A 25,703-nucleotide genomic window follows, 5' to 3' on the forward strand; every position below is an offset into this window, starting at 1 on the left:
GTTAAAATGAAGTTACTATCCACCCCTGAATCTTATATTATATTTATTGTATGCTTTTTGCTTTGTTGTCACAAAAGGGAAGAGGTCTGTGCACTCTACAATGGATTTGAGATTTTGAAAATACGCAACAAACAAATGTGAAAAAATAACCAGTATCTACCTACACCACTATGAAAAATGCTGCAATATTAAAATATATTGATTTCTTCTCATGCCCCTGATATTTCTATAACATCATACAGTAGTGCTACTTAAAAAGGTGTCAAGGTACATTTAAGATTCTTGATTAACATTCTAATCCAAAAACAAAACGTTAATTTTACATTTTTGTTGTAATTTGCATAATATTAAGACAGGGGATTCCTAATCTTGCTGCAGTCTATAAAGAATTCCACCAATCACAAATAAATGTGACATTTACTTTGTACAACTCTTTTTATCACTTGGGTAATTTGTTGCTCCTGTTTTTTAAACTAGTTAGAAAGAAGTAGCATTTTATGCTAAATTACAGTAAAACAAATGCTATATATCAACAAACAAAGTCACAGACTCCTTTTACTCACCTTTGTATGGTGCTTCAGAACGAGAGATAGGCCGTGATGAGCATGGTGATCTGGGGTAGTCGTAACCACTGCTTATATTCTCATAGCTGTTCACAGGTTGAGGTGGTCTTTAAGAAAAGAAACAAAAATTAGACTAAATAATTGAGAAGCTCTTCTCAACAACAGAGCAGATCACTGATGAATATGCTTTCTTTGGTTTGAGTGCAGCATTCCAAGAAAATAAGTAGTGAATCAAAAAATGAGTGAAAAGCTTCCTCTTCACCATTCAACATTTCTATGTTTGTGATTTCAATAACAGTATTTTCCACTCTAAGGGGCTGCTTTGCCTTTAGTAATTTTGTATTGAAATTTGTAAATCTAGGCAGACAAAAGTATGAAGTGATATAGAAAAAAAATTATTTTAAACTGCATTACTGTTCATGGGTTGTTTTTGTACAGCACCCAAGTCTTACAAGATAGAAATCCCAACTACACCTTAGTGAAACAATATGTACATGAATGAAGAAATGTTGGCTTCGTTCTGGTACCTTTTGTTCACTTTTTTATAATCAAATTTCCAGAATCAGAATTTTAGAAACAAATGCATGAATGGAATATAAATTAGGTGAGCAAAAGTGGAATTTAAGGGTTAAGCAAACCATCCCACAGTGGTACTACATGCAAGTAATGCAATGGGCTAATGCCTTAACAGTAAAGCAATCTGGATGAATTAAGAACAGGCTCAAAGAATCATAACTATAATAATCCCAACCCATTACTTCCATCTACTAAATTAATCCAGAGTCTGGAAGTTAAATTATTTTAATTTATTTTTGTCTTTAGCAGCTCACTTTTTTGTCTACAGTAATGTTTTGTCAGCTTACAAACTCCTATCTTGAAAGTTTACTTAGTAAGATCTCAGAGTTACAGACTTCACTGCTGATCAAAAGACAGGGAAAGTGTAATTTTAAGTAACTATTTCCTGACCTTTCCTAGAAAGAACAAAGTTAAAACTTCTATCAGTGCATTTGCATTCACACACATAATCAGGATAAGGTGAATAATCTGGTTAAGGAAGAAACCTGACTTCTTAAAAATCCATGTTTACATGTGCAAGTTAAACGTTCTCATTGGTCACTGTGGATTTGAAAATAAGCATGATGCCTTTGATTAGTTTAATGCGTTTCATAAACACATTTACTTAAACTGATACTTTATTTCTAGATGTCTGTTAACGGATTGCACTAAGTACATTCTTTTGTGCTTGGCTGTGGCAACTGAGCCCTGCAAAGGAGGTGAAATGTGTGCTTCTAGCCTTACACCTAGTGCTGCTGAAATAATAACACAGGTATTTTTACTTCAGTAATACTAGGGGGCTTTGCCCCGCTTGCTTCGCTCATCAACCAGGGGCGCCCCCCCCACGGCAAAGGAACTTCGTGCCAGCCAATTTTCTTCTCTACCACTCGTGTATGTGGATTTCACTTTCAACAAATAACAAATCTTTTAATTCTTGCAGATAGGCCTCTTCTCTTGGGAAGAAACTACTTTTCCCTGATGGCAACACGAATTAGACAATCTCTGACTTAAAGTTTAAAGCCAAACAATAATTTAAAGCCAAACAATAACTACATACTTCTGTCATATCACCTTTTTGCTGTTCTGTTATTTCACTTATTATATAAGTAATAATTTCCATTTGTTAGCGCTTTAATGCAATCTTTACTATTAGTTTTTTGACACTTTCGAATTTTAGTACTTTCATAATCTCTAACCAGCACTGCATGTGTATCACGCCAACATTTTTGAACCTCTTAACGATGTTCTACTTTGTCTTCTACTCTTTTTCTTTTTTTTCTGACCCTGCTTGGAGCTGAGAGCGTAGGAACTGTGTCTGGCAATTGCATTCACAATGAGTAAGTGAGTCATTCTACTTTTCATGTTTAGCAGAATACTGTCAAGTAAAAGATTCAAAGGCATCAAAGGTGCTACTCTTAACTATACTTCCTGGCAACTAGCCACTTTACCAATAAATATAATCATTTTTTTTTTTTAAAAATAAGCAACACAATATACATTATCAAAAACACATTTTACACAACAGTAAATGCTGACATCCACCCTTATCGTTTATGCATCTTGCATCTGTCTTGATAGCAATAGTGAAAGTGGTGTTAAAGTTGCATGTTTTCCATGCGGCAAACCCAGGAATTAAGAAATTATTTCACTAGGATCATAGGAACTAGGAATTTTTAGGGGCTGGACATCTTTATGCACTATATGAGAGCACACATCTGGGTGGACAAATAGATGCAGTGCAAGACCTTTGTTCTCTCTGTCTTATTGGCATCAGAGATACTAAAAAGGAATCTCATGAAAAAGTTTTACACAAGTGGCCATGTAAAATAGTAGTAGTATAAATACACTGAAAACGGGAGAATAATAAATGCTGCATAGTGGTTATAATCATTTAGGAGTTATTTCTGACAGCAAAGAAGACACCAAGGGAGTGTATAAATGGCCATATTTGGTATGATGCATACAGATGTAGTTGGTGTGCTAAGCGACAAAACCTTGCTCTTGAGGAAAGAAAGGATAGGAATGAATGCTAATATGGCACTAAGAAAAACAAATAAAAGCAATACCTAGGTGAGACAAAGGCAAAATCTGTACTAATCTTTTGCACCAGAAGACTGGTACAGAAAAGGGTTTTGTTTTATTCCATTTGTATGTAGTCATTAACTTTCTTATAACATTTACTATTTTCAAAATAAAAATGCCTATAATTTTAAAATACTGCGTTTATGGTCATGCCAGATTTAAGGTTTGAGGCCATCAACAGTCAAATAATTAATTAATATACCCACTTTATTATTTACATAAGAGTAAATATCACTGAATTAGCAAAATGTTTTTGATGGATACTGTCCTAGCTACCTTGATCAGTACTCCTACTTCTCAGTAATGACACAGACTGAAAAGAGGCTCATAAGAGTGAAATAACATGAAGATGTAGGTGAAAGCATGTGCTAATAGACAATAGATCTATTTTTATAAAAAGTAGGCTTGGGCCACTGATGAGCAACTGGTCAGGGTCATAAAGGGTCCAACCCTTATGGGACCTTATATTTAAAAATTTCTAAAGTTAACATATAAAATCTGCAACATCTACTAATATAGGACTTTAAATAGAATTGTGAAATGAATGATTCAATTCTTTGCATTAATGAACTAGACATATAAAAAGTATTGAGGAATAACTTTGAATACATTTCCAAACCATATAAAAAGTATTGAGGAATAACTTTGAATACATTTCCAAACACCTTTGAAGAATTTAAGTACTGTTTTTTTTAGTGAACCGAGTGGCTTCACATTGATCTACACATATGCTTAGTTCAATGGAACACAAAACATTACAGAGATATAGCCTGACATTTACAAATTAGTCTAGGGAAGTGAGCAACAGACTCACCTGATTGGCCTATCATTACGAGATTGGTGTGTTTCGTGTGTGTTGTGTGTTCGTGGCCGTACCACATCTTCGGGCCCTGGCTGGAAAGATAAACATTACAAATATGTGACTAAAACACTTAACCTGAGGCTCAGACATAGTCATGTCCTGTAATATAAAAACAATCTAGTATACTAATTCATTAAAATACAATAAAACATCCTGAAGGACAATTAATGGCACAAAAGTGCAAAATATAAAGGTAATAAAGGATGCAGTATCTATTCAAACTAAAACTTTTTTTGGTCCTTTTTTATTACATTTTTGAGATACAAAACTGAATGTGAAATCTAAAAATGGGTTGAGGGATTAGTTTTTAATACCATGAGAAGTTAAGCAAAATGACACCTTTTATTGGCCATTTAGAAAAATTACAATATGCAAGCTTTCAAGGAAACACAGGCCACTTCTTCAGGCAAGATTTTTAATACCTAAAATACTGCTGCCACCTTACCCAAAGCTGACTTTTTAGAACTCTTGGGGAAAGAGAAGCCCTTCTGCACCAATAATACAGAGCAGAAAGAATTTATGCAAAGGGTGGGATGGTGAAAGATACTGCACTACTGTCACATTGTAATAGTTGTATGTAAAGCTTTACGTTAGTATGTTCAGCCTGAGGGGAGAACAAGACAAAAAAGTTTCAGTTTGCATATACTACCCTAGTTTAAACCTTAACACTGTCTCAGAATATCAGTAGTAGGGAACTACAGTAACTTCATTTGTGGGTTTCCTGCTCAACATATAAGCACACACACATTACCAGTCACAAGTTTTAGAACACCCCAGTTTTTCTTCAAATTTAATACACTGAAATGCAATAAATGACCTAAAATAGTAAAAAGGTAAGTAGTAAACTGCCAGAGGTTTAAATTTAAAGGTTAGGTTACCAAAAACTGAAACACAGGCAATTTCAGAATATTACAAGTGGGTCTTCTTCAGGGAACAAATATACAACATACAAATGTTCTGCATCAATTAAAGTAAATTATGCCTTGCAAGTTGACGCAAATAGTTTGCACATGTTACAACTTCTGTTGATTACCTAAAACTCCCTCTGTCTGTCTTAAAGCAGAGTTGGAAAAGAGTGTTACTACCTCTGAAGTACTACTTGGACAATATTACACTGTAGAAAGTTGTAAATTCCAATAATAAGGGCATATTAGCATAGCAATTAACAAATGCAATGAGACAGGACATTATGACCCTTTCAAGTGTAGGCCTTTCATTTAGAGAAATTGGCAAAACAAAACAAAAAAACCCCAACAAAGTTCCAAAGGCAATTGAAAACCGGAAGAAACTCTGACAGAAGAGATCTGAAAGAACCAGAGTCACAACCCAATCAGCGACAAGTTTCTGGGGGTCATCTGTTTGAGCGATAGGTGCCTCACAGCACAACAGCTTCAAAGACAGCTTAACAATGGTCGAAAACAACAAGTCTCAGTTTCTACTGTGCTGCAGGTTTGTCAGGGCAAGTGGCAGTAAGAAAGCCATTCCTTAAAGGACAAACTAGGGTCTTGAAATAACGGATCTGGACTACTTTAGATTGGAAGAATGTCTTATGGACTGATATATCAAAATCTAAAATCACGCAGCGTGTTTGTATGCAACCGAGTTAGTGAAATGATGGTTCCTCGGTGTGTGACACCAACTATCCAACAAGGAGGAGAAAGTGTGATGGTCTGGGGTTTTTTTGCTGGAGGAAGAGTTGGTGACTTGCACAGAGCAACTGGCATTCTGAATCAAAATGGTTACCATGACATTTTGCAGCACCACACAAAAACTTCTTGTTTGCATCTAGGAGGTCAGGGGTTCATCCTACAGCAAGACAGTGATCCAAAACATATTTCCAGGCTATGTTAGAACTACGTTGAAAGAAAAGAACAAGAAAGAAGTACACTTCAAAACATGGACTGGCCACCGCAGTGTCCAGACTTAAACCCCACTGAGTTAGTTTGAGATGAAATGGACAAAAAGCAACCGAAAAGTGTAACATACAGTGGTGTGAAAAACTATTTGCCCCCTTCCTGATTTCTTATTCTTTTGCATGTTTGTCACACAAAATGTTTCTGATCATCAAACACATTTAACCATTAGTCAAATATAACACAAGTAAACACAAAATGCAGTTTTAAATGATGGTTTTATTATTTAGGGAATAAAAAATCCAAACCTACATGGCCCTGTGTGAAAAAGTAATTGCCCCCTGAACCTAATAACTGGTTGGGCCACCCTTAGCAGCAATAACTGCAATCAAGCGTTTGCAATAACTTGCAATGAGTCTTTTACAGCGCTCTGGAGGAATTTTGGCCCACTCATCTTTGCAGAATTGTTGTAATTCAGCTTTATTTGAGGGTTTTCTAGCATGAACCGCCTTTTTAAGGTCATGCCATAGCATCTCAATTGGATTCAGGTCAGGACTTTGACTAGGCCACTCCAAAGTCTTCATTTTGTTTTTCTTCAGCCATTCAGAGGTGGATTTGCTGGTGTGTTTTGGGTCATTGTCCTGTTGCAGCACCCAAGATCGCTTCAGCTTGAGTTGACGAACAGATGGCCGGACATTCTCCTTCAGGATTTTTGGTAGACAGTAGAATTCATGGTTCCATCTATCACAGCAAGCCTTCCAGGTCTTGAAGCAGCAAAACAACCCCAGACCATCACACTACCACCACCATATTTTACTGTTGGTATGATGTTCTTTTTCTGAAATGCTGTGTTCCTTTTACGCCAGATGTAACGGGACATTTGCCTTCCAAAAGTTCAACTTTTGTCTCATCAGTCCACAACGTATTTTCCCAAAAGTCTTGGCAATCATTGAGATGTTTCTTAGCAAAATTGAGACGAGCCCTAATGTTCTTTTGCTTAACAGTGGTTTGCGTCTTGGAAATCTGCCATGCAGGCCGTTTTTGCCCAGTCTCTTTCTTATGGTGGAGTCGTGAACACTGACCTTAATTGAGGCAAGTGAGGCCTGCAGTTCTTTAGACGTTGTCCTGGGGTCTTTGTGACCTCTCGGATGAGTCGTCTCTGCGCTCTTGGGGTAATTTTGGTCGGCCGGCCACTCCTGGGAAGGTTCACCACTGTTCCATGTTTTTGCCATTTGTGGATAATGGCTCTCACTGTGGTTCGCTAGAGTCCCAAAGCTTTAGAAATGGCTTTATAACCTTTACCAGACTGATAGATCTCAATTACTTCTGTTCTCATTTGTTCCTGAATTTCTTTGGATCTTGGCATGATGTCTAGCTTTTGAGGTGCTTTTGGTCTACTTCTCTGTGTCAGGCAGCTCCTATTTAAGTGATTTCTTGATTGAAACAGGTGTGGCAGTAATCAGGCCTGGGGGTGGCTACGGAAATTGAACTCAGGTGTGATACACCACAGTTAGGTTATTTTTTTAACAAGGGGCAATTACTTTTTCACACAGGGCCATGTAGGTTTGGATTTTTTCTCCCTAAATAATAAAAACCATCATTTAAAAACTGCATTTTGTGTTTACTTGTGTTATATTTGACTAATGGTTAAATGTGTTTGATGATCAGAAACATTTTGTGTGACAAACATGCAAAAGAATAAGAAATCAGGAAGGGGGCAAATAGTTTTTCACACCACTGTATTTGTGGAACTTACTGCAACAGTGTTGGGAAGATCTTTCTGACCAATATTTGATTTGCCTCATAGAAAGAATGTCACATATATGTTTGGATGTTATATAAGCAAAAGGTGGCTGCTTTGATGAAGCAAAACTTTTAACACGTAATGATTTCTTGACTTATTGTTTTATTTTCCATTGTTTATTTGTTCTGAGCATCAAGACATTAAACTGCATGCATTTCCATAAAAACTGAGGTGTTCTAAAACTTTTGACTAGTAGTGAATATCTTTTTATATCTGTAATTGTTTTATACAGATTATTTAAAATTGTATTGCGTTTCTAAAAATATCATTGAGGCGGGCATGGAATTAAAACCCAGTTCAAACTTAGAACAAACCAAACAGAAATTAAACTGAGACTCCTGTAAATGACAGTTGAATGTTTCCAAGTCAGAAACATTCATCATTAACCATGTCCCCCTAGCAGGCTCTTACTGTACCTTCCAGTGTGGGTCTTGCCTCCTTTTTTCCATGGAGCCCCTTTCCCGTTCTTTAGATCTTTTGAATGATTTTTTTTCCTCTTCCATTAACAGCCTAGCAATTTCCTAAACCAATAAAAACAAAGTACAGTAAAATTGATACTCAAGCCTCAAGCAAACAAATAAAACATTGTTCTTTGTGAAGAACTGCAATCACAAGATACAGACACCAGCATATAGACCTTCACAACAACTATAATGTTTGATAATTAGAATAATTAGAATAAACACTAGAGGCTTGCTTAAGTATAAATTTGCATAAAACATGGCCATAGACATAACAGCACAATTTAAAATATGAAAGTCTGGCAAAACAGGTCAGTCTTTAGGGCTAAGTATTCCTCACAATGCACATATCTTTGGAGGTTTGCAGATGCTACAGTATGCAATTCTAAATTTAGAAGGATTTAGACATCAGAAAGCCCAACATATGTTGCTTATAATTACTATGGGTCTTAAAGGCTCGTGATACTGTAAGTGACAGAATATTTATAATGTGTGTCCCATTATGTCATACACACAAGCAAAGATGAGCTGCAATAGCTACAATCTGTGTTTTATTACAACAATAAGGTTTTTTCATCATTAAAAATTTAGGGAAAACTAAAGAGCTACCTAAAATTATGTAATTGTTGATCACACCTGTGCTAATTGCAAGTGCTGGAGAAGTGAATCACACTTCTCACACACACAACATCAAAGGCACTTGCAACTTACACAATCAAATAATCTGACAAAATGACCACCCATAAGTAAATGATACACTGCTGGTACTAGGGGAGCAAAAATGTTGTGATTACTGTATATTTACGTAAATGTATCAAGTTCACATATATCTGCCCAGTACCTATGGACAAATATTGGTTGATGTTTATTTTGCTTTATATCAAATGTACAGTAATCAAGTGCTCAAAAGTACCTCATCTTGAGCAACCTGTGCAGCTCTCCTGTCCATTTCACTAGCCTGTAAAACAAATAAAGACCTATTTCAGAGAATTGTACAGATATTCTCCTCAGTTACACTGAATAACTGATCACTCCATATTATAGTCTAGCCATAAAGGGATATGCTGTGCTTCAGTTGCAACGAAAAAATATTCTTTAGAAAGTAAATTTACAAGAACTTGTAAAATCTCAGCACTGTTGCTGTGCTTAGTTATACTGTACTATTGTCTGTCAATAAGAAACTAAATGGACAACAAAGTTATGAAACTGAATCAGTTTTCTCACCTGGAGTTCCTCTTCCTGCATCCTACGTGCTACTTCCAGGTCAGTCAGGCCTCGTTCTCGTAGGTCAAGCCGTGCCACACATTCCACCATATCTTGTGTACTGTAATCCCCATGGAATTTCCTTCCTACATAGATATACCACCCCGAATCCAACAAACAATCAGCAATTAAATCACCAAGCTCAAACTGGTTGCAGCTGAAAATAATCTTTATACTGTGATCAGGCAGCACTAATATGAGAAAACAATTCACTATTTAACAATAACATTTATAGCTGGCATTAGAACTAAGGGTGTAACTCTGAAGCCTACAGGGAAAGAAACAAACCAAAAAAAAGCCACTTTTGACAAATTTGATGTGGCGATACAGAGAAAGTGGCAATGAATAGTACCTTAAAAAACCAACAGTGTAAACTCCAAGTTCCAAGATTAACTCATGTCTCACATCCTAGGTGCGCAGTGCCATTTTTGAAAGATGATTAATAAATATGACTTCTATTTTAAAACCATCAAAGCCAAGAATATAGTCAGCCAGTGAAGTAAATGGGCTTTTTACCTGTGTCTTGAGAGTGCAATTTTCCCTTTAGTCTCTCCTCAACTAGATCCAAGGATTCTACTTTTTTTTCCTTTTTGGTGTGGTGCAAGCACTCATTTTCAACCACCACTTCCTGCCACTCAGGCAGCTTCTGCTGATCATGCCTCAGCTCTCTTATATTGTCCTCCTCTGCAGACCAGTGATGGTTCCCAGTTGAACATGGGTCTCCATGAGTCCCCCTCTTTCTGTATTCACCATCATGTTTAGGAGGTGGAGGTCTTTGTGGTCTCTCCTTTCTCCGCACCACTCTTTCACTCTGCAGTTCTCCATGTGTGTCATCTCTGACATAATCAGACTTTTGAGATGAGGAAGATGGAACAGATGTCCATCTTTGCTCATGTGAGCTGTTGTAGAAAGAAGACTGTGATTCTCTAGAGTCAGACTCTTTGTCACGTTTATGGTGTCTGTGCTGCCGACTGCTCTGGTATTCTTGATGTGTATATTCTGGATTTCTGGGACGCCCATGGTCTAAGGTGTAGAAGATGAGGGATACAGCAGGAGAACACATAATCGAGGAAGGTTAACAAGACAAATGGTTAGTAATGACAAAAATGGGAATAAACTAATAAGTTTGCACAGCACAACAATGAAGGAAATTTGGGAAAAAAGCAATACATGCAAGCGGATGGTGGAATGATTGTTAGTTCAAAAGCAAGAAAATGACTAGACCGTCTTATTTAACTCCATTTCACTCTTTGCAGATCTTTGAGACAAAACTACATTTTGTTTTAAATTAGTTTACTTTTTTGCAATGCAATTGCATGCTATACGTGAGAGCAGATTGAATGATGAAAGTGTATTTAAAAATTCACAGTAAAAGGAAATACACTATTAAACTACAATCAGTCCTTTGCTCTGCCTAATGACTACACTTTAGTACAATCCACAGTCCACTTTAACAAAAGGAGAAGTGTGTTTGTGTCTGTATATCTGTATGACTCTCTCATTCCAACAGATGGTACATCACAAACATTATCTCTGCTTTTATGAAAATGATTACAAATGGCATATGACAGACATATGCATCTCATTTTCCATTTCAACAGATGGCGCATCAGAAGCATTTGTTGTCATGACCCATGGGAGTTATAAGGTCACTTAATTCACCATGTTATCATCCAAGCTGCAGATAATAAAACCTTACTTTGTGCCTTTATATAGAATATATTTTTTCTTATCTCTGATTTTCTGACTTTCGCTACGTTCAAAGACTCTGATTATTTCTCATTTTCCTTTTCATGCTATGATTTTCTCGATCCTCCGGATCTGACTCTTTTTTCTGTCTTTTGTCTGTTCTCTAAATTATTAAATCATACATGAACAGAAATAACCAGAAATAAAAAAATTGAAATCCCAATATTTCAAAGGCAAACTACTTATGTACAGTATACAGTAAAAAATTACAATTTTGAGTTTACCATTCTAATATTTAAAGAGGAAACTCAATAAATGTATTATTATATTTTATGCTTTTATAAACTAGTACTTATTATATCTGTACTAGGTTTCCTGAATGACCAATTATTTACAAACATGCATAATAATATGAAAAAAGTGAATCTCTTTGTGACGTCCTGATTAAAGTTCTGCTGCTTGGTTTACATGAAATTGGGGTAAATATTTTGTTCACAGAAGGATCACTGGGCAATTTCTGTGCAGCTTTCAAACAAAAGAGGAAGCTGATGATTCAAGACAACATATCAAAATAATTTGAAACTCTATCCCTTTCTGTGTGCCATCTGAGATTCCCAATTCTTAGGTGTAAAGAAGGCGTATACAAAAAAAAAAAATAATAATAAAAGCAAAAGCAAATGACCTGAGACTATGTGTTGTGCTCATAATCAAACAATATTATTGCTTAAAAATTATTTTCATAGCCCTGAACATGGAAAAGCCTTCTACAGTACATCTTACATTTACATATACATCAGCTTTTGTTTCTTGCCATCTAGTAGTGTGACTTATTAAAGAAAATTAGATTACATTCAGGTTAACGATCAAGTAATTATGTAATGATGATGAAAAAGCAACAAATCCACAATGTAGAATGTGTACATGCGCTTCAATAACCTGACTGCTCACAGAAACCTGATTTCTAAAATGTCATGCTAACCCTTATTCTGATTATAGAAATCAGGTTATTGGCCTCTGAGAAACTTGATTAACACAGGTAGATTTCTCAGTAAATAACCCAATTATGTGGTAATGCAAGTCCATAAGCAGGCTACTGTTAAGAATTTTGTAATCTGCGCATGTCTGTTGCATTCTGTCAGCCTGTGAATGTATTTGCTTCACACGCGCTTTCAGCAGTCACAGGTAGAGGCGTCCATTAAACAACATTCCCAGAAGCAAATATCTGGGCGATCACATTTTTCCTTCCACTTGCTGATATAAACTTTCTTAATATTCCAGAAATTGCTAAATTTATGCTGATGAGCTGAATGTATAATAGTAAACTCAAGCAGCACAATCTCAATAGCAATACGGCAACATGTTAAAAGTAATGTGCGTTACTGAGTTCATTACTTTTTTTAAACTAATGAGTAACCTAAAACAACATATCTTATTGAAGTAAAAATACCTGCATTTTTATTATTCCACCAGCCCTGCGTGTAAAGCAAGAAGCACAAGTATCGGGTTCCTTTGTAGGCTCAATTGCACAGCCAAGCAGAAAAGAGTTTGCTGCATGCATGCCTATAACAGAAACCTATAAATAAAGCTTCAATTTGACTGAACATGTTTATAAAATACAAGAAAATTGTCACAGGTGTCATGCTTATTTTCAGATTCACGGTGGTTAATGATAATGTTTAACTTTTTTTTTTTTTTTTGCAGTTTAATGATGGAGTGTTTTGCCAAAGGAGAACTCCATTTGATACCTGGTGCACGTAAACATGGATTATTAAGAAATCAGGTTTTTGTTTTAACTGGATTATTCATTTTAATCCGGTTATTTGTGGGCACATGTAAACACACTGATTGTTGTGGTGTAAGGTTCAGAGTGCTGTACAGAATTAATATGCTTTTCCCAATATACACGGTGCAGTCAAATTTAGTATTTTCTCAAACTAACTCCTGATAACATGAAGCAGAACATTTCATTAATTTTCAAGAGTGCTCCCAGTCTAAGCGTTCTGCTGCTTTGCTTGACTACTAATGTTTGCCTTTGATGAGCCACCTTTCAAATAACTGACAGATTAAAGACAATGAAGAGATAACTTGTGCAGAGTCCTCCAAACTTATGGTTTATTTTTTGTACCAAACGTTTTTCAAACAGGAAGAACAAATATTTCTTTATATTTTAGAAACATACCATACCAAAATACTATGTATAGGATTTGGACCTCACCTCACACAAATCACTTAAGGGATGACAATTGTATTTATTATGTTTTCATGTCCCTAGATTATTTGTACGGTCAAGCAAAAACAGCTTTCCAGGACCTCAAAATTATACAGTAAAAAGGAAAAAAACACATTGATAAGGGTGCATAAAAAGCGTGAAAAACTTGCAGGTAGACAAAACGAGGTGCAAAGAAAAGCACAGAAGAAAAGGAAATGCTGGTCAGGAAATGGGCAATGTAGGATTAGATGACTAACATATGATTAACATTGCTAATAAAATCCATATTCTCAGGTTAAAAAAAAGTTTAAAGGAAAACAGCTCGGAGCGGAAGAAATTTGAGAGACAGAAAGACCCACCACCACTTAAGACGGGGGAACCCCACACCACTCACTGGCTTTGTCGCAAGAGGAGGTTCATCTTGATTAGTTCACATGGATTAGCAGTGACTTCCCAGTGATCAAATGAATATAGGCTGTAGTGTTTTTTCCCCCCAAGAACACACCATTGAAAAAGGAAATAGCTCTTACTTTCCAGAAAAGCCAAGATGAGAAAGATTATATTTGGCTCAAACACTAATTTTGACTAATTTAGACTTAATTAGCAGTCCAACCTATACAGGAGATGAAAGGATGTTACACAAACTGGCAATCAAACTGAAACCCTGAGACTTTTCACTTTAGGTGCAATACAATATGGTTCTGACAAGCCAACACTGGCATGTAAGGTAATCTTGGTTTAAGTGAGATATTAATTAACAATACATGCAAATCAATTAATCCCCACAAAAAATCTAGATTCTACAGAGGGACACCGCTTGATTAAATAAGCAGTTAAAATCAGATAAAAAGTTGATTTATGGCAAATAAGGATTTCTGACATAACTGGTGAACAATAAATCAGCTGAGATGATTTAATAAAGAAAATCCAACCTCTCTTGAAACACATGTTGTAGAGAAAAATGGGAGTGAGGTCATTAAGAGCTTTGGTAGTCATTATCTTTCCAAAATGAAATAAAAATCAATATTTGACACATACTTTAGTGTTATAGTTTTAATTTCTTTTATATACTCCTTATCTTATAAAAAAAATACTTTTATGCATATAATCCTGATAAAAATTATAGGAAGATAGACCAAAGTACTCTAATGAGCAAGTCTGCAGACCACATAGGACTACAGTCCTAAAAGGCTAAAATGAACTTGTAGAAATCTATGATGAATCACACAAAGCACTAACTGACCGTGAATGGGATATCGGTTTATTGTTGGGGGCACTCAGGCCAGACAAATTAACAGAATTTAGAATGTGCATGAAAACTGGGGTACACAGAGAAAACTCATACAGGCATTGGAAAAATGTGCACAGAAATGTGACTAGATTTCCAAAGATTTCAGGTAACAGTGCATAATTACTGTGTAACCAACAGTTACTTGAAATTATTTTTTAAGTTTGACAGCTACTTAGTTTTCCTCTTCTTTAGTCTGAAACAATGGGCAAAAAGGTTTGATTTCACTACTCAGCTATAAAGAGGAAAAACTGAGAAGTTTATAATCATGAGTGTCTGAGCAAATGTCACAAGCACAATAAAATTTTTCACAATTATTTAATTCGTGTACCCCCAAATTTAAAAAAAGAGAAAAAATTCAAAAAAGAGCTAGAGAGCCATATATGATCAGATTTTACATTTAGTCTTACTAGTGGTATCTAACAATCGTGACTTTTGGTTTTCCCTGTTAACAGGCTATGATGAATATAATAACCTTTACATTTTGTTGAAGTTATTTAAGCTTAGTGGCATACTGTAGTAGAATACACTAAACTGTAAGAATGAATTATTCTTAAGAACGTGCCATTCTGATTTTGTCTAATATGCCTTTTGATAATTTTATCACACTGATAAATATATTAAAATTCGACAATATCGGACTGTATTTTTAAAACAAAAACCCTTAATATGAACTTGGAATACATCCAAAATTTAATCTTCTTTCATTTATTCAGCATTAAAATAAAGTTGTGAAGTTTATGATTCTTGCTCTTTTCTTCTCACTTCCATTAACCTCATAGCCAGACACTACTTAGTTCTTGTTCCAATAAGAATAGCAGTTGCCCACTGAATCCTATTCTTACCACTCCCGATATTTGTGGTCAAAAACAATATTTAACAAATAAACAATTCCTGACCTCCATTTTCCTTGTAATACATGTCCTCATGAGGGACCTCATGGGGCACTTTCTTCCTCCTCCTCTCCTCCTTCAACTCCTGCTCTTGTAGTTTTCGAGCAATAACCTAGCAAAAAAAGATACATATAATATCCTCTAAAATTTACATGTGTAGTAAAAACGTCCAGTACTGCCAGGATGAACTCCCAGATGTTATGGATACAGATGTTGCATTAGCTACCACATATTTGTGTAAGCTACCTGTTTAATCCTGATGCCTTATTTGCTGTTCAAAAGAAACTAAGATAAAAAAAAATGTTTACCTTTCAAATGCAAAACCAAAAAGGACTGTCAAGACCTGTTAAAATGCAGACACTTACTTGCATCAGTTTTGGCTGTAGGCATGAAGGTCAGATATTACTCTCTGCCACTGAAACAAGGGATCTACAATTTGGCAATGTGTACTGTAGTTTATGGCTAAAATAATTGTCTCTTTCTGTGTTGATTGCTATATGGGTTCAAAGAAGGCTAATATATGATGTTGAGTCAGCCAATGTCACAAAGGAGTTGACCAATGTGTAGCTGAAGCTAGACGTGTAATATATATCTGGAGACAAATATGAGTAAATTTTGCTTAAATCTGAGTGGGAATAATTAGATGGCTCACTGAATGTCACATTAGTAAACACATCCAAAATTTCATGAAGGCAGTGCTTAAAGTATGGGCGGTATTTTGAAATGCACAGATCAGAGGTACTCTCGTTAACCTGGTCAAACAGAGTGCAAGCTTCTGTTTACAATAAACTGTCTACAGTTAAAAAGTGTCCTAAAAACCCTATTAGACATAAGTGTATTGTGTGTGCAGAGAGCACATTTCATGTTTTAAAAATAAACATAATCTGATGCAAGGGAAAAATCTTTCCATAGCATCAGATTATACAGTGGCATTCAAGAGCATCAATGGAAAAGAGGCAAATGTGAGAGATATGTTGTTGCAATTGCTGCACATGATCTCTGTTGTTCAGAGTTACGAATATAGTATAGGAGTCTGATAGTTTGAAAGAATTGGCAGCTATACATAAGAAAATATTAAGTGCAAAATATGCATTTGAAATAAATGGTGCATCACACCCTAACAAAAGGACTGCTGTTAAGAGGTGATAATGAAGAATCACAAGGGATGCAGATTTCAATACTTCAAACACCAGAATCAACAAATCTGCCCAACACCACCAGCAGATGACCAGATGAGGTTGCACAACATCCACCTACTGACTGCACATCTAAATCAAATAACTACAGTAATTTAACTTTACCATCTAATTGGAAATGCAAACATGCAATGACCAAATAGTTGCTTTTTAATACATAGTATATCCATAGACAACAGTGCTTACCTAAACACTACGTCTGTCTGTCTGTCTCCACTACTGCAGCACTTATTATAATGTGCAAATTATTAAGCTTCAGATACCTTGTGCTACTGACCTCCAGAATGTATAAAAGCATTTTAGCTCTTTGTTTTCTCTCACCATCATGTCTTATGTGAAATATCTTTTGCTCTGTCCCTGAACCTCCCCGGAAGGTGATTTATAATGCGTGGACAAGAGAAACTGGGGGCATGTGTTTTAGGAACAACCCCTGTGGGTGTCCCCATTAAAGCACAGGATTTAGGGTAAGAGGATAATAAGTCTTACATGATTTTGGGCAGGGTTCAGATACATACTGCAAGTTAAACAGGTCTGATGACAACTAACAAATCACTTTAAATATTCCTTCAGTATCATGAAACTTATCTACAACACCTTTTTACAATAAACATAATAATAAAATGTCTTATCTATGCTTGCTTTAATAATATATGAAGGATTTAATTTAAATGAGAGGAAAAAAAACAGAAGACGTGTACCTCATCAGTCTCTTCCTGTTTTCTGATCTGTTCAGCCTGTTTAACCAACTGCTCTTGGATCTCATGTGCAATCTCTTTATCACTCCTCTCCCTGCAGGAAAGAGTCACATAGTTGAAGAACCCATCTGACATAAGCATACTCCACCCAACCAGATAATGTCAGGAATCCTCACTATTTCATGAAACACAAAAATATCTCAGTGCTGTTTACACTCAAAAAGAGAGAGACAGAGTGGAGGAGGATAAGCCAGGGCTAGACTTATACTGAATGAGGGCTTTTGTCTCAATGACTGAGGTGAACATGTAAGTACTGGGTATAAAAACTGGTACACACAGGAAGCCTCAAAAACTGAAAAACAAGGAAAATCCCATGATTAAAAAAATACATACATATACATACACACACACATATATACAGTATATATATTGAGAGATGATGGCTTCAAGCCCCGCAAAGAGGGCAAATAATTATTAGTAGCTCATTGCATGCTGAGTTTAAGTCTGTGTTTAATCTTTTGAGACATTGCAATAACCCAAATCTGTACAAGTAAAAAAATAGCCTCTGGGCATCTTCACTCACCCATTATTTAAGTTATTTCCTAAAATTCATCCCCATCATACTGTTCCCAGACATTGATGGATTTAAAGCAAATGGAAGGAAGCAGGATGACTAGTTCAAATGTCAGTTTATCTAAGTTTTAAAATTTTATAGCTTTTGAAGTAGTGATCTATCTGAAGAAAGAACATTTTCCAGACAGTAATCAGTAGTTCCAAAGTAGCTCATGCCAGCTAAAGGGCCAATCTTCAAAAAAAAAAAACAAACTAAAGAACTTAGATATTAAAGAAGCTTATTCCCACCACAAAAGAAAGAAACAAAAAGGTTATTTCATAAATGCATTGAAATATTTTGCAAATAAAATTGCATGGTTTCTTAATAATTACTGCATTATTATGCAAAGGTTTTTCTTTATTTTGCAATGATATTGCCTGTGTTGCTATTAAAATTGTGCATGTACGTGCTCTGGTTGCCTAGTGACAGCTATTAATAGAAGTATTAAGAACCCATGTAGCTTGTAATTAAGTAAGAAAACTGAACAACAGTTATAGATACACATTTATTTTTAACCAGGTCAAATTTAATATAGATGTTTTAATATAAACAGAGTGACAGCATAGAGCTAGCATTCCTGCCTCATAGCACCAGGGTTTGCATTGGCTATGCACATTCTCCCCATGTATTTGTGGATTCAACTATATCACTGAAGTGGTTAACTGCAGATAATAACCTGTTTTAACAATGAATTCTGTAAATGTGTCAGTAATACTTCGCATTTAACCAAATATGTTTAGTCCTTCAACCCTTTTCTAGCCCCAAACTGACCTCCCAAAGATTGAAGGTGAACACTGATAGCTGTAACACCAGATCGAATATCTTCAAAATATCTAAAGCAAATAAACATATACTTTATTTTACAGGTTTCTATTGCTGGATTGCACACATCACACTATTTTCTGATTGGTTGTGTGATTATGCACTACAAAAGACAGGTGTACTATCCACCATGTTTACTTCTTGCATTATACCCAGTGCTGCTGCAACAATCACTGGCTCCCTGCGACTCTAAACTAGAAGGATTACATTTACCCCTTAACACAAAGGACTAAATGTAAACCTATAATGTATGTTTAATTCTTGTTACTTGATTGCATGCTATGTATGTGCTTAACCTCTTCCTCATTAGCTGTCACTAAACCACTGGAGCACATGCATTGGACAGTGTTGCCAACCACAGCACACAATATCTTTGTGACCGTACTTTTGCAACAATAACATAAAACATTTGTAAAATAACGCAATTTTTGTGGAAATAATGCTTTTTTACTTTGAGTGTCAGGAATAAGCTTCTACATTCCTTATAGAAAGCTTCTATTGGTTAGGAGCAGAAAAGAATAGCTTGTTAAAGTTAGAGGGAAATGCTAAAAAAGGTATCACATTCCTAGAATTCCATGGTAGTTGTTTCTTAGGTATTGACTTAAGACGTAAAGCTTAATTTAAAGTTAATCTTTTATAGTACAGTTAAAAGTACCATGTAGCAAAAACATTTCAAGATATTCAGTGCACTATGTGTTTAAATTGTTTTCTGCAGGACACACATTTGAGACTGAAACACTGGGCTAATGTTGCCTTGCCAGTCTCACTTTCCAATAACACTTACATTGCCTTATGGCGCTGCTGGTGGCGAACTCGAGCCTTCATATCCTCTTCCTCCTGCAGCTTCTTTGCCACCTTTAGATCATGCTGAACCAGACGATTCTTCTGAATATTGGATGCTAGATGAGTCTCAACTTAAAAAAAATAAAAAATAAAAAATAAAGACAATCTCTTCTCATGTTCCAAAAAGTTTCATGATTCTAGAATTTTTTTTCCCCATCTGAAATATTCTGCACTTTTGTGTGTTAGTGTAACTACCTTTAACATCACTTTTTCTCTTCCCATAAGACCTCACATTTTTCCTTAGTGATATTTAAGATTCTCTTTCTTCTTACACTCTGGATCACAAATTAATTGTAATGGGTCGTAACATGACTGTGCAGTAAAATTGTAAAAGTTCACCAAGTGTGAAATCTGTGCTAAGTGACATGCCTGCAACTATTAACATACTTTTTTTATTAACATACTTTTTTATTATTTATTTTTTACGTGAAACAATGCCACTGACACATAATGGGGAACTTTCGTTTCTGTGGTATGAAAATATAACTTTTCCTCAACTCCCATCTTACAACCCATTACACATTCGGTCTGAGAACAATGACAGCAAAGACATGCATAAGTAAGAAATAGGAGGAACTGACTAACAAACAAGCTTATGAGTTGAAGAGACTGTGACACTAGGCTGACAATCACAAAAAAAATAATAATTTTTCAACATAACAGAATGTAATCAGCCCATTAATGTGATATGGGTGCAACTTGCTTCAGCTCTTTAAATAATTTCTTTCTTTTTCTATGCTGTGTGTGCTGGTGGTTTTTAAAGCGCATAAAGCACACAGAAATCTGATTTTTACATGGTTCTGAATTTTTCACCACACAGTTCCTTCACTGAGCTTCTCATGGATGCGTGCATGCCCAGTGTAGGTGAAGGTCTATGTGATTTGCATTTTCAGGTGTTTCAGATTGAACAGGGATCATTTTGAAAATTAAGTAAAAACTACAGTGTGGACAGATTGTTTTTGTCTTGTGGGTGTGCTTTAGACTCCATGATGGATAAACCACCATGCCTTCCCCCTTTTCTTCAACGAGCTGTGGACTCTGTGGGGGACAGCAAATTTGACACAACTGGAGAATTCAAAGGAAAACTGTAGCTTGTTACAAAGTAGGGATGCTTGTATTTGTGCAGTACACTGGGTAGGCTATTGAATATGCAACCCAATTAGGGGAATGGGGTAAGGGTAGGATGGGAATATGCTTTAGTACCATTTCAGTACTGGTATGTACATCAAGAGGCTGGTATTGATACCGAAGCTAAAGTTATAGTATGAATCCAACACTAATATACAGTCATGGACCAATTTATGGCCAATTGATTTGAGACAATTAATAATTATAGTTGAGGGCCACTTGGGAAGAAAAAAATACTGTGATAATATTCTAGAAATTACCAACACTAGCCCTAGTAATAAATCTTTCATCATTGTTATTTCACAGGGTCTCATATGTTCTCTGACTCTTACAGGGCCCTGTAAGGTTTGTTTAGGATGTTTATGTATTTGGCTTGTCGTGTTTTCCTTATACCAGGGTTTCTCATCCTGTATGGTACCACACCTCAGTTTTACCTTTTTAATTTCACTAATGACCCACTAGAAGCAACTGCAAACCAGTCATTTGATGAAACAAGTGTCATTAGAGGTTCCTCTTTGTGAAACTGGAAAGCATAATGCAAAGCACTGCCGAATATTTAGGTAAACCACCTCGACCTACTAGCAAGCCAACGGCAGTAACCCATACCATGATACAGTGACTAAGAAAAATTGGCACAGGCAAACCATCATGACTCACTCGCGGACCAATGACGGCAACCTATGACTCAGTAGCGGTGCAAACCAGTGGCTGAGAAATGCTTCTTTAAGCTGACCTGATGTGTGGCCAAGAAGCGAAGACCTGTTTGTGCTACTCCTTAGATTATGTATGCATACTAGTGGTGACCCACAGAACTTCAACTGCAATGAGCTGTATACTTTGTGACCAATATACAGACAAATGGTAGGTCCCAAATGGAGCCATAAGTGTGACTGTATGTGTATATGGAATATAAATAAATGTGTAAATACAGTATGTATATATCCAATTCTTTCAGCTGCTCCTATTAGGGGCTGCCACAGAGGATCATCTTTTTACATAAATATACACACACATATTGTACCTTTCAGTTTCTGAATTCTCATTCTCTCTCTCTCTCTAAGAGGAAGATATGTTTGCATTCTTTTAAACTGTGAGATGGAATTGTCATCTCTGTCTTGTCAAGGAGGCCGTTTAAATCTTTATAAAAAAAAAAAAAAAAAAAGAGGCATATGTTTGTTTGCAGTGTTTGAATAAAGTTTCTGTATCTACAACCTTCTGTGTTTCTGTGCAAATCTGTTACCCAAGTGCGACAATATACAGTGGTGCTTGAAAGTTTGTGAACCCTTTAGAATTTTCTATATTTCTGCATAAATATGACCTAAAACATCATCAGATTTTCACTCAAGTCCTAAAAGTAGATAAAGAGAAACCAGTTAAGCAAATGAGACATATTTGTTCTGCTGGGGCCGATTTTGCCATGTCAGGTCTGTACCTTTGCCCATCTGTTCCAGGTAAGTCTCTGGGAGGCCGTACCATGAACATGAGGTAATTTGATTATAGAGGTCTACACAGAGATCCTTGGACTTTATGGCTTGGTTTTTGTCCTGATACATAGAGTGAATTGTGGGACCTTATATAAAACGTGTGTGCTTTTCTAATCTATGTCCAATCAATTCAGTTTGCCACAGGTGGACTCCAATCAAGTTCTAGACACATCACGGATAATTAAAGCAAATAGTATACATCTGGCCTAAATCTGGAGTGCCACAACCAAAGATCTGATAAATAAGAGATTTCAGATATTGTTTTTAATAAATTTGCAAAAACTTCTGAAAACATGTTTTCACTTTGTCATTATGGGTGGCCGAGTATAAACCGATGCCAAATTTTCTATTCAAGGTTAAATCTACAACACAATAAAGTGTTGTAAAGATAATAATTTCTGAATACTTTCTGAATCCACTGCATCCACTCAACAAATTTTTGTTTAAACCACTAACATGCTAAACAGGATTATGGAAATGTTCTTACAGAGAAAACTCTCACAGTCTCTGAATTTGATAATAGATCTAAGTGACCTTTCTAAGTGGCATAATAACCCAACTGAGTTCTGATATTTTTAAGTATCTTCTGATGTAAAATATTTTGATTTCTATCTGCTAATTATACTTCGAGATAACATGCGGTTACGGATTTACCTCTAAAGAAAATATTTTGGCTTTTTGCAAAATGTTTCGAATTCAAGGCCAACGGAAGGGCAAGAGGTAACTGGCAAAAGGGTGAAAACTTGAATTTGTAGGAAATAACTGCATAAGAGGACATTCTTGGACAAAACTAGGACATGGCTGAGTTATATTTACACATAAATCAAAATGCATTTGAAGACATCACGAAATGGTATTTGTAAAAAAAAAAAATCTTAAAAATCAACTACAGATACCTGATAATTCTACTTCAGCATATCTTTAGTGTATTTCCAGATACTGTATCTCAAATGCCTTTTCCAAGGCAAGTTAAAATGACATATTGATGACTGACGCATCTAAAATACATTTTCAAATATTCTGATATAGTATAACTGGGTGAAGAAGGGGCTTCAGGTACCATCAACAGATATAGTACCCAAGTATAACTGGAGGTGTGTAAAAATTGTGTTTGCTATAGACAGTAATGCAAAGTGAAAATCAACTTTGGTGTTTCTTCCAAGACATATTAAATTTTAATAAATAAGGTCCTCTGCGGTGTCAGATTTTGTTGGATGTTCAGAATAGTGTCTAAAGCCTTAATATGGTAACTGTAAAAAATTTTCCTCTATCTCAAGATCAAAATAAATGAACATAAATAAATCATATGTGCTACTGAAGAAAACTGATTTCCCCATAGTCGTCTTCCTTTCAATACCAGGATGGTAACATGGAATTATCATTTAAAAAATGTTTGCCAAATTGTGTATAATTACTCCAATAACTTTTTGGTTCTAAAACAGAGAAACCTAAAAGTATTTTTGGACAATGTTGTTGATTTTGTGAACTACATTTACTTAAGACTTCTGTATCAACAGTTTTGGATGAAGTTAATTTTAAATTGGGATTTAGTTTTGCATAGTGCTGTGGAATGGTTAAGCTATCTTCTTCTTTCGGCTGCTCCTGTTAGGGGTTGCCACAGCGGATCATCTTATTCCATATCTTTCTATCCTCTGCATCTTGTTCTGTTACACCCTTCAACTGCATGTCTTCTTTCACCACATCCATAAACCTTCACTTAGGCCTTCCTCTTTTCCTCTTCCCAGGTAGCTCTTTCCTTATGATCCTTCTCCCATTAAACCTAGTATCTCTCCTATGCACATGTCCAAGCCAATGCAATCTCACCTCTCTGACTTTGTCTCCCAACTGTCCAACTTAGGCTGACCCTCTACTGTACTCATTTCTAATCCTATCCATCCTTGTCACACCCAGTGCAAATCTTAGCATGTTTAACTTTGCCACCTCCAGCTCTCTCTCCTGCTTTCTGGTCAATGCCACCGTCTCCAACCCATAACATAGCTGGTCTCACTACTGTCCTGTAGACCTTCCCTTTCACTCTTGCCAATACCCGTCTGTCACAAATTACTCCTGACACTCTTCTCCTCCCATTCCACCCTGCCTGCACTCTCTTTTTCACCTCTTTTCCAAAATCCCCATTACTCTGTACTGTTGATCCAAGGTATTTAAACTCATCCACCTTTGCCAACTCTACTCCCTGCATCCTCAACATTCCACTGACCTCCCTCTCATTTATACACATGTATTCTGTCTTGTTCCTACTGACCTCCTCTCCTCTCTAGAGTATATCTCCACCTCTCCAGGGTCTTCTCAACCTGCTCCCCACTATCACTATAGATCACAATGTCATCAGCAAACATCATAGTCCACGGAGACTCCTGTCTAATCTCGTCAGTCAACCTGTCCATCACTATTGCAAATAAAAAAGGGCTCAGAGCCGATCCCTGATGTAATCCCACATCCAACTTGAATGCATCCATCACTCCTACAGCAGATCTCACCACTGTCACACTTCCCTCATACATATCCTGTATAATTCTAACGTACTTCTCTGACACTCCCGACTTCCTCATACAATACCACAGCTCCTCTCGAGGCACCCTGTCAAATGCTTTCTCCAGGTCCACAAAGACGCAATGCAACTCCTTCTGACCTTCTCTAAACTTCTCCATCAGCATCCTCAGAGTAAACATTGCATCTGTGGTGCTCTTTCTTGGCATGAAACCATACTGCTGCTCACTAATCATCACCTCACTTCTTAACCTAGCTTCCAACTTCTTAACAAAACTTCATGCTGTGGCTCATCAATTTCATTCCTCTGTAGTTACTGCAGTCCTGCAGTACACTTCTTCTCCACTTCTCAGGCATCCTCTCACTTTCCAATATTCCATTAACACTAGAATTACCAGAGCCTACAAAAAAACTCGTAGATCCGTCTCACCTTAAATCGCTTCGCACCTCTCCATCAGCGTCTTTTGTCCTGTAAATGTGTCAATAAGCAGCAAACAGCAAGCATCCTGCTATCATATCCCCCCACCCCGCACAGTTTCTCAGCTCAAGTCTGTTTACATGCATGTCAGTTGCTTAGAGTTGTATAGAGTGAGAAGTCAAGCAAAATGACACCTTTTATAAATACTATATCGTTATTTGGAACATTTGCATTTCATGTGTGTTCCGCGTCTACAACGATCTATGTAAACGCATCGTTAAAACAGAAACATTTTCAAGTTTTAGTAATAATTGACAAAATGTAGACATGAAGTGTATAATGTGTGAAGCCTGAAGTCCAAATATCAAAGAAATACTTTCACAATGGGTAAAAATATAACACAAGTATGCTTCTATTCAAAAATAGAACTGCAGAAAAAGAATCCACATTAGGGTGCGAAATTGACACGCTTTT

General features: G+C 36.2%; 1 protein-coding gene across 2 annotated transcripts in view; it reads right to left on the reverse strand.

The window, feature by feature from the left end:
* Positions 1–25,703, reverse strand: part of ccdc50a (coiled-coil domain containing 50a) — a 110,741-nt gene that overhangs the window by 9,986 nt on the left and 75,052 nt on the right. Inside the window, exons 3-11 of one of the 2 annotated variants that reach the window (XM_039765995.1) lie at positions 19,633–19,762; positions 17,417–17,507; positions 15,529–15,634; positions 9,960–10,466; positions 9,405–9,529; positions 9,094–9,138; positions 8,136–8,240; positions 4,015–4,094; positions 564–670 (exon numbers count right to left, since the gene is read on the reverse strand). In XM_039765995.1, the coding sequence (XP_039621929.1) occupies positions 564–670; positions 4,015–4,094; positions 8,136–8,240; positions 9,094–9,138; positions 9,405–9,529; positions 9,960–10,466; positions 15,529–15,634; positions 17,417–17,507; positions 19,633–19,762 (1,296 nt within the window). The remainder of the gene's footprint in view (positions 1–563; positions 671–4,014; positions 4,095–8,135; positions 8,241–9,093; positions 9,139–9,404; positions 9,530–9,959; positions 10,467–15,528; positions 15,635–17,416; positions 17,508–19,632; positions 19,763–25,703) is intronic. The other variant, XM_039766003.1, reaches the window with a different exon arrangement.

This window comes from Polypterus senegalus, chromosome 1 (genome assembly GCF_016835505.1).
Source record: "Polypterus senegalus isolate Bchr_013 chromosome 1, ASM1683550v1, whole genome shotgun sequence".
Lineage (NCBI taxonomy): Eukaryota > Metazoa > Chordata > Cladistia > Polypteriformes > Polypteridae > Polypterus > Polypterus senegalus.